Genomic DNA, 12,653 nt, shown 5'->3' on the forward strand with positions numbered 1-12,653 from the left:
GTGCCATTTATGTACGTCCTTGTGCATTTCCTCTAACAGTGGAGTTTAATTCATGTTATAGAATTCATTGAATTTCTTACCATGTGTTACCTCCTCACTTTTAAAAAATTTCCCATTGTTTTACGTGTAAAATTTTCTCAGTTTTGTCCTCGCAGCTGATTGTCATCAAACTGTAAAACAAAGTTTATGCTAAGATACAGTATAAGAACTAATAATAGTCTGCAACAAAACCTGTGTTTTTCTTATACTAGAGGGAATATTACTTAACAATGCGGTGGTTGTTATGCTTTTTGAATCTTTATTATATTAAACTAGTATGAGGTAATAGTGATAGGTGTGGCTTTTTAAAGCCATCTTTCAGCTTTATTAAAAGTATGGGTAGCATTCCACTGCAAAGCAATATAGACTTAATAGAATATAAATTCTTAACCTGGATAGATCTTTAATGGCAAGTGACTTAATAGTTTCTGAGAACATGTATTGCACTATTTGACAGTAGTAGTATAACAATTATTTCTTTTTCCTCTCTCCCTTGTAGTTGTCCATATTTGTCAGAGAAGATTACACCTGCTATTCCTGCAATAGGTGGGATTCTGTTCTTTTTCGTGATGGGGACCTTGCTGCGTACTAGTTTCAGTGATCCTGGAGTCCTCCCACGTGCAACACCAGATGAAGCAGCAGACCTGGAAAGACAAATAGGTAACACAGAAGGTCTGTCATTGTCCCTTCGCTTTTCTTCCAAGTGTGTATGTACTGTACAGAGGCAGAATGCTGCTCAGCTTGTGGAGGACAAACCCCCATCTCAGCAGTAATCACTCTGAAATAATATTTTAACTCCCACAAATAGTATTGACTCTCCTAGAAAAGAGTCTGAGGAATTCTTCAGTCAGAAGTTGCTGACCACAGTGGTGGGCATGAAGAATGATAGCTTACTGCTGTGATTTGTTACTGGCCTTTTCTCTATATATGATGGAAGGTTCCCTAGTGCATAAAAAAATACTTACTGGTATATACCTCTAAAAGTGTTTATGGGAAGAAAAGTGACACAGGCATGCAATACTTCTTAAACTCTTAAATTCTGCACCTTCTTAGGCAACATACCTTATGTTGGGTCACATCTAATTATGACATTGATATGTTTGTTTATATTGTCTGCCGAAGGACCCCAACTAGGAACAGGGACTGATTTGTAGAGCCCCGCAAATCTGCAGATAGTTGTTTTATATTCATGGACCATGTTTGTGGATCGCAGTTTGGATGCGGATACAAATTTTGTATCCGCACAGGGCTGTACTGATTTGTGTTAGGCAGCATACAAGCACATAGAAAGACAGAGTCCATGGAAGGTTGCACATCTATGACAACAGTTAAACTTTTATTATTTTTTATTCATGCAGAGCCAACACAACTATGGAAGAGTGAGCTAGATTCTGATATGGCTCCTACATCAAGACAATTATTTACTAAGTCCTAATTGCAGAGTTTTTATAATTGCAAATGTCATAACCAAAAGATATGCTACTTGGCTGTCAAAGCCCTTGCAGAGTTGCTGAATCAAAAATCTTTTTACTAAAGCAAAAAAAGAACAACAAAAAAACAACCTCCCAATACTGTTAATTTGAAACAGAATTCCTTGGGAAACATACATGAAACCCCACAATGCAACTTCAATAGTCAGTTTTCAGCGAAAGCTACACTCTTGTAAGAACAGAAGAGACACAAACAATTACAATTAAGTATGTTAAGCGGCAGTAAAACTGTGAGGCTGTGAATATAGGAGTCTTCTATCTGATACAAATTATGACCTCTTCCTCTGTTTCTCTTTTGATGCCATAGTTGACTTTTCTTTCTCCAATGACAGTTATGAAAGTACAAAAATAAATTATGAAACCTACAAGTTTTCCCACATGGTGGATTTTGTGGGTCAGAAAATGATATTTTTATCACCTTTTACATACATTACTTTAGAATGCCTTTTCAAAGGCTTTGGCAGAGATTTAAGATCACCAGTTCATTTTTAATATCATATAGAACCATAGAATAGCCCTTTAAATTGTAATGGTTGCCTTTTTTGCAGCATTTGAATCTTGAGGTTGCAGTATGATGAAATCCTAACACAAGTTTTGATTGAAGGGCTCAGTTTCAGAACAGTTGCAGTTGGAAGAAAAGTGTGTTTTATAGAAGGAGACACAAGTTTGTCATTGGCTTGTGTTTATTCTACAGATAAAATTGTATTTCTGTATTACTATAGAAATATAGTAATCAATTTACTGGTCACTGTTGTGTTGTTGGTAAACTCCTGTCCCCCTTCAGCAGATATAGAGGGTCCACAGCAGAACTAGTGTGGTTTCACTGTGCGGCATTGGGGGATGGGATGCAGGGGGGCTATGTGGTGCTCTGCCTTCCCTACATGCCAGAGAGCTGTACTCCACAGGGGATTTCTGTGTACCTCGCCACACAGTGGCATCAGAGTATTAACATCAAATCAGTGGGTTTGCAACTTGCTGGATCCACAAGCCCTTCTTCCTCCAGCATTGTACTCCCCATTTGGGACGGGTGCAGGGGCAGTGTGGGATGCATGGTCATACAGCAGCTCTGGTTGTGGGGAGAATTATTTCCCTTAGGCATTCTTGGAACTCTGAAGTATATAGCTGTATTACATTTTCTAGTTCTGGCTGAGCAGTGTAATAACACCATGTTGTGTTGATATACCAGAATTCAGATCTCAGCTCCTCATGATGCTTTTATGCTGTATTCCTCCCTTTCACTGCTGCTCTGAGCATCAGTGAGCATTCACTGATGTGGCAGAAGGGGAGTTCTATCCAGCCAACCTTGGCTGACAGGAGCATTGCTGCAAGCTAGAACCAAAGTGGGCGGAGAGTAAATAGGAGAAAAGGCAGGAAAATGCCAGGTAACCCAAGCATGTCACTCCCAAAATATTTTTTATTAACTTTCTGTTGGCTGTGGCATTTTGGGTAACCTAAAAGAAGAAAGGCCTAGCGCAGAATGTAAGCACAGGCTGAAGAGAAGCAAAATCTATATGAATTAGAGGCAGGCTGAATCCTCACTTCAGTCAGAATGTCTTAAGAAATTAATATGAAACTTATTCATGTTGAGAAATTAGTGTAACTGAAGAGAATAGTTCATTATATAAACAAGGACTGGGAGTTATAAATGAAGGAGTTTCTAATTTTCATAAAATACAAAGATCTAGAAAACAGATGCCAGAGTTTAAATTTATGTTGTTGGGGAAAATACCAGAAGACTTTTGAGCAGGCTGTTTAAGAGTTTGTTTTTCAGTTTTTTGCCAGTGATATAACTGAAGACATTTTTTCAAAATCAAAAACTGAGTACATAATGTGCTGAAATTTAAGACAGTTGCTGGGACAGTTGTTTTGTTTTTTAATAGTAGAAAAATAGTCTGAGATGTGTTTATGAAAAGCTCAGGAAAAAGCTATGACGCTTTCTTTAAAACAAAATTATTTGGAGTGGACTGTGGAAACTTATGAGAAGATGGAATTCAGACAGGTAAATTGATTACTATACAGTATAGCTGAAAAATAAGGGACTGCCCCTTTTATATTGGAATTGGAAAAGGTTCAGAAAAGGGCAACAAAAATTATTTGGGGTATAGAATGGCTGCCATATGAGGAGATTAATATGACTGGGACTTTTCAGCTTGGAAAAGAGATGACTAAGGGGAGATATGAGATCTACAAAATCATGACTGGTGTGGAGAAAGTAAATAAGGAAGTGTTTACTGCTTTTCATAACACAAGAACTAGGGGTCACCAAATGAAATTAATAGGCAGCAGGTTTAAAACAAACAAAAGGAAGTATTTCTTCATACAACACACAGTCAATCTGTGGAACTCTTTGCTAGAGGATGTTGTGAAGGTCAAGACTATAACAGGGTTAAAAAAAAAAAACCTAGATAGATGCATGGAGGATAGGTCCATCAAAGGCTATTAGTCAGGCTGGGCAGGGATGGTGTCCCTAGCCTCTGTTTGCCAGAAGCTGCGAATGAGCAACAGGGGATGGATCACTTGATGATTACCTGTTCTGTTCATTCCCTCTGGGGCACCTGGCACTGGCCACTGTCAGAAGACAGGATACTGGGCTAGATGGACCTTTGGTCTGACACAGTATGGCCATTCTTATGTTCTTCTCCTGTGAAGTTGTCGTAATTATTGTGTAAACGAACAATAAAAATATTCTGGTATTCCACAAAAAGCCCTCTTGAGGTAGTGCTAGTTACAGAAGTAAAGGATTGACATGACTATTCAATGTTATGTTGAGTTCAATTGAGTCTAAGGGTTTTGTAAAGTAGTATTGCTTCAATTTTATTACGATATTTGGGAAAAGGTTAACTTTCTTTGCCTATTTTAGTGCTGGAGCTGAAGGTAGTAGGAGAAATATTTTAATTATAATATAATTTAAACGAAAATATATTTATTGAATCCTTAGAGTACTGAGGATGAGTACTTTTAATCCAAGAAGTGATAAGGTACTTTGGATGAATATATGACACAGAAATGTATATTCTCCGCAATGGAGTGTTTGTCTGAATCTAACCTCCTATCACCAACTATTTAACTCTTCCAGTGGCTTCCATAACTCCCACTTCCCTTCCCACCACCCCTACAACCATCAAACACAGCAAATCCTCCGTTGCCAAGCCTTCTTTTTATCATCTTCTCCTATGAAAAATACACAGTTCCAAATACTTCCCAAATGGTGTAATTAGACTGTTATACTTATTTCTGAAAGTGTGCAACATATCTGTATGACTTTAATAAAGAGTAAAGAGATTTAAGAATGTTAAGGCTGTTTAACCATTAGGATTCCTATATGAAAATTACTGGGAAAGCATGAATATTTCAATAAAAAAGTTACCACCTGGCAATTGTAGGTTTGTTTTTCGTGAAATGAGTTTGGTCTCAATCCAGTTCCCTCTAGACAAGAATCCATATCAGAAGAATCACCATCATATTTGATGCTAATTGGTCCCGTTGTTGACCACTTTAGCAAAGAGACTTTGAACGGATATAGACACTGATGTGTCTGTCAAGGAGGAGGTCTCTTCAGGTAAAGGCCGAAGCGTGTTAGTAGGTCAGTGTGTGGACTGCTGCATCGCTGCAGCTTGTTCTGTACTTGCTCTGTAGATATACTGTCTCCAGAAATGTTAATCTACCTTCTTTCCTTAGCCCTGTATTTGCACAAACATACTGAAAGTAAGTTACAGGTTATCCCAGAGAAAGTCTCCTTTGGGATACGGTCCAACAAGTAAAAAGAAAAGGAGTACTTGTGGCACCTTAGAGACTAACAAATTTATTTGAGCATGAGCTTTCGTGAGCTACAGCTCACTTCATCGGATGCATTCAGTGGAAAATACAGTGGGGAGATCTATATATACAGAGAACATGAAACAATGGGTGTTATCATACACACTGTAAGGAGAATGATCACTTAAGATGAGCTAATACCAGCAGGTGAGCCGGGGGGGAGAGGGGGGAGAACCTTTTGTAGTGATAATCAAGGTGGGCCATTGACAGCAGTTAACAAGAACGTCTGAGGAACAGTGGGGAGGGGGGGAAATAAACATGGGGAAATAGTTTTACTTTGTGTAATGACCCATCCACTCCCAGTCTCTATTCAGGCCTAAGTTAATTGTATCTAGTTTGCAAATTAATTCCAATTCAGCAGTCTCTCGTTGGAGTCTGTTTTTGAAGTCTTTTTGTTGTAATATTGCTACCTTTAGGTCTGTAATCGAGTGACCAGAGAGTTTGAAGTGTTCTCCGACTGGTTTATGAATGTTATAATTCTTGACATCTGATTTGTGTCCATTGATTCTTTTATGTAGAGACTGTCCAGTTTGACCAATGTACATGTGCCAGCAATGCCTCTCTGGCATGATGGCATATATCACATTGAAATTTCAACAAGTGGATTGATTGGATTTTTACTACTGTCAGTGGGAGGGAGTTTGGTGAATGACTCCTTTATTTGTATTTGATACAGTTTAAATTATTTTTGGAAACTGAAAATGTGCATCAGTTAGTTAAATTGGTTGAGGCAAATTGGTAACAACTGTAAATATTGATTTCTGAAAAGAGATAATCTAAAAAGCTAAGTGATTCCTATACTGGGTGTATCTTGTTTTCTCATAAATTAATCCCTTTGGTACTAAACTTTGAGACGTAGACTACAAATGTTGATCGTATATGCCTTAATTGGAATTCATAAGGAATTTCTCAAGGTGTGTCTGTTGCCTCAGAAATGATAATTTGAGAACATTCTATCATGTGTGAAGCATTTAGACTTGTCTTTTAGGATTGAATTTCATTGTCTTTAGAAAAATTCTTGAGGATTCAGAGTACTGCTGTAGGCATCTAGGCAGGGTGATGCTCAGTATTGGATAGTTGGTTAGTATCTTTGCAAAGGTTTAAGGAGCCTAAGCCTAATACAAGGTTCAGGAGAAAATGAAACTGAGACAATATCAGATCTTCAGCCCCCACAATCACACCATTCAGTTCTAAAAATTGTTGTGCACATAGGACTAAATTGGAAGTTGATAATGTGTTGACTTTGAATTCACTGCAGTGTTCTTACCTTGAGAGGCACAGCACATACTGCTTCAAGAGTGTGGGAGTACCAATGATTCTCCAAACTGATGCTTGATAAATTCAGATGAGATTTAACTATTCCCCAAGTCCTCTTTCCTCTTTCTTTGGTCAAGTGAACAAAAGAAAAAACAAACAAAAACATCTGAAAACCCAGTCTAACAAATTACAGAATGTTTTGTAGAGATGGTTTCTTTAAACCCAGATATTACAATTAAGGTACTAGTAGAATTGCAGAAATAGCCTGTCATTTTATTAACTTGGGGTGGGGCAAGAGGTTGCAAACAAGTCTAGGGGTTGTTCTCACCCTCCATTTCCTCCTTGAGTACGGAACCCCATTTTAAAAAACAAAAAGAGAGAGAGAATGAACCACTGGCTAAAAGGGAAGAGAAATCTCCAGTGGGAGTGAGTTGTGCTTAAACAGTCATTCTGTTTATAATTCCCTTGTTTCTTTCCTCACTGAGGGAGGTTTGCTGCAATAAACCAAGTGAGCATTTATTGGGAGGAGAAGAGCTGATGCTTAGACAATATTCTAAATATGCTGATCATTAATATCTCAAATATAGAAGATTCTAGAGAATTATTCCTTGGACAGTTTTTGAAAATTCAATGCACCCAGAAAATAAATCCTCCCCCAGCAATGAGGAGACTCTCCGATCTCTATTTGAAAACAAATGCAAGAGAGAATAAAATGAAAGAAGATAAAATAATTGAGAATAATCCTAAAAGATTCTACAGTCCACCCTCCTTACCAAAGGTCTCTTCAGTCTCTTGTGTCTGGTTCTGATTTTGCCTTTTGGCAAAAATAAAATTATAATCCTGTTAATAAAAGTGCTAATGAAATTTACTAGATCGTTAGTTATACACCAGTAATAATAACCATGAATTTTTGGAGGACTTTATTCCAAATCAGAAACCTGTATAATCTATTACTCTTTTACGTTAAAGTTTTGTTTTTAGTTATTTTTTAAACTAAAAAAGAAATAACTTTTTAGCAACTATACATAAAGATAATACTGTTGATTATCTGAAATATTACAAATGTGAATCATGATGGCAATTAGAGGAACTATCTTGCTGTGATGATTCCCCCCTGACCCCCAAATCACTAGAATCTTGCTGTTTGGCAAGATAGATGAACAGGTGCACTGATAGCTATCTGAAGTTAGTACACTAATTTCAGAACAACAAATTAGCTCTCCAGTTTTGGCACCCAGCACTCATATGTGGAACTTTTAAGTGTACCCATGGTTTTCAGATGACTGTGATAATAGTCGATTTTTAAGAGATGTTTATGTAATGCGATTGTCTACACAGAAAGTGGCAGGAGCATAAACAGCCTTTGGATGTCAATGGAAGGAGCTATTGGCCCCTACCGAAGGATGCAGTGTTTACTTTAAAATCCTGGCTAATTGGTGAAGAGAGTATCTTAGCTTTCTCATTTTCATTTCCATTCTCTGGAAACAAGATGTAAATTCAGAAAGAATACAAGGAATAAATCTGTACTGAATGACTAAAAAAAAAAAAATCCTAAAAGCTGTGGGGGTGGAAGGCAGACAGCATTATAGACAGCACTACTAGTGCTGCCTATTATTAAGGTTGCCTGAAATTATCCATTGAGACCCTGTTTTCAGTTGCTTAAAACTTTCCCAAATTCTGTTCTGGTTGAAAATGCATGTCAGGCATTTGTGTCAGGCTGAAAAAATAGTAGTTGATCATGTAGATTAATATATTTCAAGACCAGTAGGGCCTGTTGTGATCATCTAATATGGCCACTTGTATAGAACAGGCCATAGCACTTTCCTGAAAAAAATTCCTATAGCATAACTTTTAGAAAAACATCCATTTAATATGGAGATATACCTATCTCATAGAACTGGAAGGGACCTTGAAAGGTCATCGAGTCCAGTCCCCTGCCTTCACAGTACGACCAAATACCATTCCTTCTTGTTGCCCCAGATCCCTTAATGGCCCCCTCAAGGATTGAACTCTCAACCCTGGGTTTAGCAAGCCAATGCTCAAACCACTGAGCTATCTCTCCCCCCCATTCTTGGTTTAAAAATGGCCAGTGATGGAGAATCCACCAAAAACCTGGGTTAATTGGTCCAATGATTTATCATCCTCACGGTTAAACAAATTTATGCCTTATTTCGAGTCTGAATTTGTCTAGCTTTAACTTCTAGCTCTTGGATCATGTTATATCTTTCTCCGCTAGATTGAAGAGTCCAATATGAAAAAAATTGTTCACTATCTAGGTACTTACTGTAATCAAATCATCCCTTCTCCTTGTTAAACTAAAGAGATTGAGCTCTCTGAGTCTATCGCTATAAGGCATGCTGTCTAATCCTTTAATCATTCTTGTGGCTCTTCTGTGAACACTTTCTAATTTTATCAACATCCTTCTTGAATTGTGGACATCAAGAACTGGACACAGTATTCTAGAAGCAGTCGTACCAGCACCAAGTACAGAGTTAAAACAACATCTCTACTACTGAATCATAGGGGTCAAATTAAGGTTACATAGGCAACCTTAGATTTGGCATTTCCTAACTTTTGGGTGCTTGACTCTGCAACCTTAATGTTCTTTATGTAATTTGCTAAGTTTTTAAGTAAAAGCAAACAAATCCAACAGAAATTCCATCATGTGGAACCATATTAACTCCCAGCATGGGTCATGAGCAGGCTTTGGACCTTTAGATAGACATCACAGATGTCTGACACTTGAGTTAATGGAATAACTAGTAGCAGTAGTAGGTGGTTGTCCTCTATATGAATCAGGCACTTAAGGGGGGATTAGACGCACACTTTGCTATCAGCAAATAATTATGAAAAACCACTAGCAAAGAATGCAGAGACTCAGGAATCCAGGATTCCTTTCCAGGTTCCGGAGGAGAATGTGCTTTAGTAGTTAGAAACCCTTCTGCCCCCATCTTCCCACCCCAAAATCTCTGTCCCACTCTTCTCATATCTCCCTCTCCTTCCCGCTCCCCAGACCTATCTTAACTCCACATTCCCTGGTACATGCAAAGAGGCAACTGCTGCTGTGAGAATTATAACTTGGAATTTCCTATCTTCTGTGCAATTAAAATGTAAACCCTGATACTACTTTATCAGTCTTGCATTAAATTTCATTTGGAATACTCTTCAGCCTATTTTTGGCAATTAGAAAAAAATATAGTGCAACTGCACTTTTTTTTTTTTAATTAAAGCCGCATAGGAAAAGATAACTGAGGTAAGAGGAATGAATTTATCAAGAGGAGATCCCCCGAGTCTGGGTTTGTCCAATATGTGTAGGAGAGATTAACTGTTCCTCATGAATGTTAATCTCTCTGCATAGCACTGGTGCTGCAGATAAATTTCTAAAGAGATGGTTATGGCATTTTTCTTCTCCAACTATAAAGGGCATATCTACAGTGAAGAAAAGAAAGGGAAATGCTTTGTATTTCTTATCTTCACACTGATTTCTTACATGGATCTCTTCAAATCTTACACACATCCTCCCAAATTCATCTCTTAGGCCAGGTTGCTTCAAACCTGTTCTATGTTGCTGCTGCTTTCAAGCATGTCCAAAAGCCCTAAGAACTCAATGTTAAGCCGCAGCTGTAATCCGTCACTAAGTCTCATTGATGTATAAGTACTACTGTACCAATTCGGGTTTCTTCACTCCCCTCCCCCCACCCCCATTTCTTACACACACTTAAAGAATATAATCTGAATTACTCCAGTGTTTTTAAGGAAATCCCCCCCCCCCCCGCCAACAACCTTTTAGAGTACTGTACAATTGGCCAAGCAAATATTGTTTTGAGAGTACAACTTGGTTGTGTTCTGCTTCCGTTCCAGAAGTAGGGTACCAACTTAATAGGCTAGTTGTCTGATACAGTATGGCTAATTTATCTCAAAATTTTCATAAAATAGGACACTGTTCCTTGCCAGGCAGGTCTTCCAGAGCACTCTCACCTCCAGTCTTTCCTTTTCTCCTCTCAGTAAACCAGAATCTCATGACAGAAAGAGAAAATAGCAGCTTCATGTTTAACAGAGTTCTAGAGTTCAAAAAGATTATGGGAAGTTACTCTTGTAATCTTTTTTTCTAAATTGGGACAGTAAGTCCTCTTCTGAAAGTCAGTGTAGTCTTTAGCTCAAAAATCAGTGCTGGGTTTACAATGGCGCCAGCAGCTCCATGGAGCCGGGCCCATGCTTAGAAGGGGCCCCGGCCTGCTCCGCTTGCACTGCATCCTGAGACTCCGCCAGCCCACTAGCTCCTCACCGCCCATCACTTGTGCCTCAGGCTGAAGGATCCTCTCCACCCCGTGGCCCCACTGCCCTGCTCCTCTCTGCTCCCTGGCTGGACCACAGTGTACCTCCATCTCTGCTTCTCCCACCTGTCTCCCCAGAGCTGAGCTGCCTGGGACTGGTGCAGAAGCCTGGCCAGTCTCACCAATTGGGGTGGGGGTGAGGGTGGGGGGTTTGCCTTGGCCCCTCCAGGCAAGTGCGTCTTGAGAGAGCCCAGCCAGCACTGGCCTGCTGATCGCACCACCACCCAAGGGGCCGCAGTGATTCCTGGCCCCGGGACCAGCTCTGGGTGTGGTGCTGGCTCAGCCCGGCAGACACAGTTACCTCCCAGCAGGGCTGGTGAGTGCTGCCAGGAGGCAGGGGGTGGGGAGTGGGTCTCTGGGGCGTGCTGGGCTGTGAGGTGGTGGGGAAGATCTGTGTGTTGGGACACTAGGGAGTGGGGGTTCAGTGGGCAGTGACAGGCAGTTGTGGTGGGGCGGTGGGCAGGGGTGGTGGTGTGCATTTTTGGGCAGGGGCCACGGGGGGGCTCTGGCCATAGGGAATCGGGGGGGGGGGTTCCAGTGTTGGGTGGGGGGGCTGGGTGGTGTGCTGTGGCATGGCGCCCCCCGCCCCCCTCTGAGGGGAAGGGGCATGCTGGCAGCACAGGGCCGGGTGGGGCACTGTGCGTCTGGCAACTGCCAGTTTGTAAATAGTGCCCTCACACTGGGCTGGCCCGTTGCTATGGGGACTGACGTCCCTGCATCATGCTCCATTGCCTCTGTGGGAGCCCACAAATATGTTAGGTGCGAGGCCTACAAAAGGTTAATCCAGCCCTGTCAATAACAGATCAAGAGTTACAAGTGGATTGCAGTGAACAGCACTACTTTACGGGGTTTTTTTTAAATCACATTCCCAGTGTTTTTGTAGAGTGAGAAGTTCTGCTGTTCTCCCTTGAGAATGGCATTTTCAAGTTTTAAGTTCCTGGTTGTCTAGATACTGACTTTTCCTCCATGTAGCCCAGTGTTTATAATTAAGTGTGCAGCATGGACTTAGATGGTTACACAAAAAGAGGACCTTCCTTGTTGTGGTAAGATCTTTTTAATATTTATTTTTGTGCTCTTACAGATGTCAGAGTTCATTCATGAAGAATTTTGCTGACACTAGGCCTTTACTGCAGCTGGAAAAAAAAACAAATTATTGCTTTATCAATATATTGTTTTAGGGCCAAATCGTTGTCCCTTTGAAACATAATGGCAAAACTCCTGTGACTTGGCCCTCACTGGGATCAGGATTTGACTCTTAATGTACATTTTCCCCAAATATAAGTTTCATTTTGGAAAAGATTAAAAGCCTCTGAAAAGAAAGGGAAGGGAAATTTCACATCTATATTGTATCCAGCTTGGTAAAATAATACGAACACAAGCCATATATTTTCTAGATATTACATGTTTAGTGCTTATGTTTTATGTATATGGAGGTAAGTAGGATGTGGCCATATACCTGGGCACATGAAGACCCATACTATGAATGTATATAGGAAAGAAAGAAAAAGGGTCTGGATAATTTTACAGAGCTGATAATATTCAAAGCTGTGTAAATGAAAGTAATGGGGATGATCAACTCCTGCTTCTGGGTGTAAGCTGATCTACTTACTGAAGGTTCTATCCATACTATGGCTTGAATTGTGGTAGAAAAAACATGATCAAAACTGATATCAAGTATGGTTTTACTAGACCTGTGCTTAACTGTTTAATATGGTGG

At 39.9% G+C, this 12,653-nt stretch overlaps 1 protein-coding gene across 5 annotated transcripts in view; it reads left to right on the forward strand.

Moving 5' to 3' along the window:
• Window positions 1-12,653, forward strand: part of ZDHHC14 (zDHHC palmitoyltransferase 14) — a 149,414-nt gene that overhangs the window by 74,366 nt on the left and 62,395 nt on the right. For 3 of the 5 annotated variants that reach the window (XM_048844151.2, XM_048844154.2, XM_048844149.2), the window contains exon 2: window positions 539-711. In XM_048844151.2, coding sequence (XP_048700108.1) covers window positions 539-711 — 173 coding nt within the window. The remainder of the gene's footprint in view (window positions 1-538; window positions 712-12,653) is intronic. The other 2 variants (XM_048844153.2, XM_048844150.2) reach the window with 1 other exon arrangement.

This window comes from Caretta caretta, chromosome 3, assembly GCF_965140235.1.
Source record: "Caretta caretta isolate rCarCar2 chromosome 3, rCarCar1.hap1, whole genome shotgun sequence".
NCBI lineage: Eukaryota > Metazoa > Chordata > Testudines > Cheloniidae > Caretta > Caretta caretta.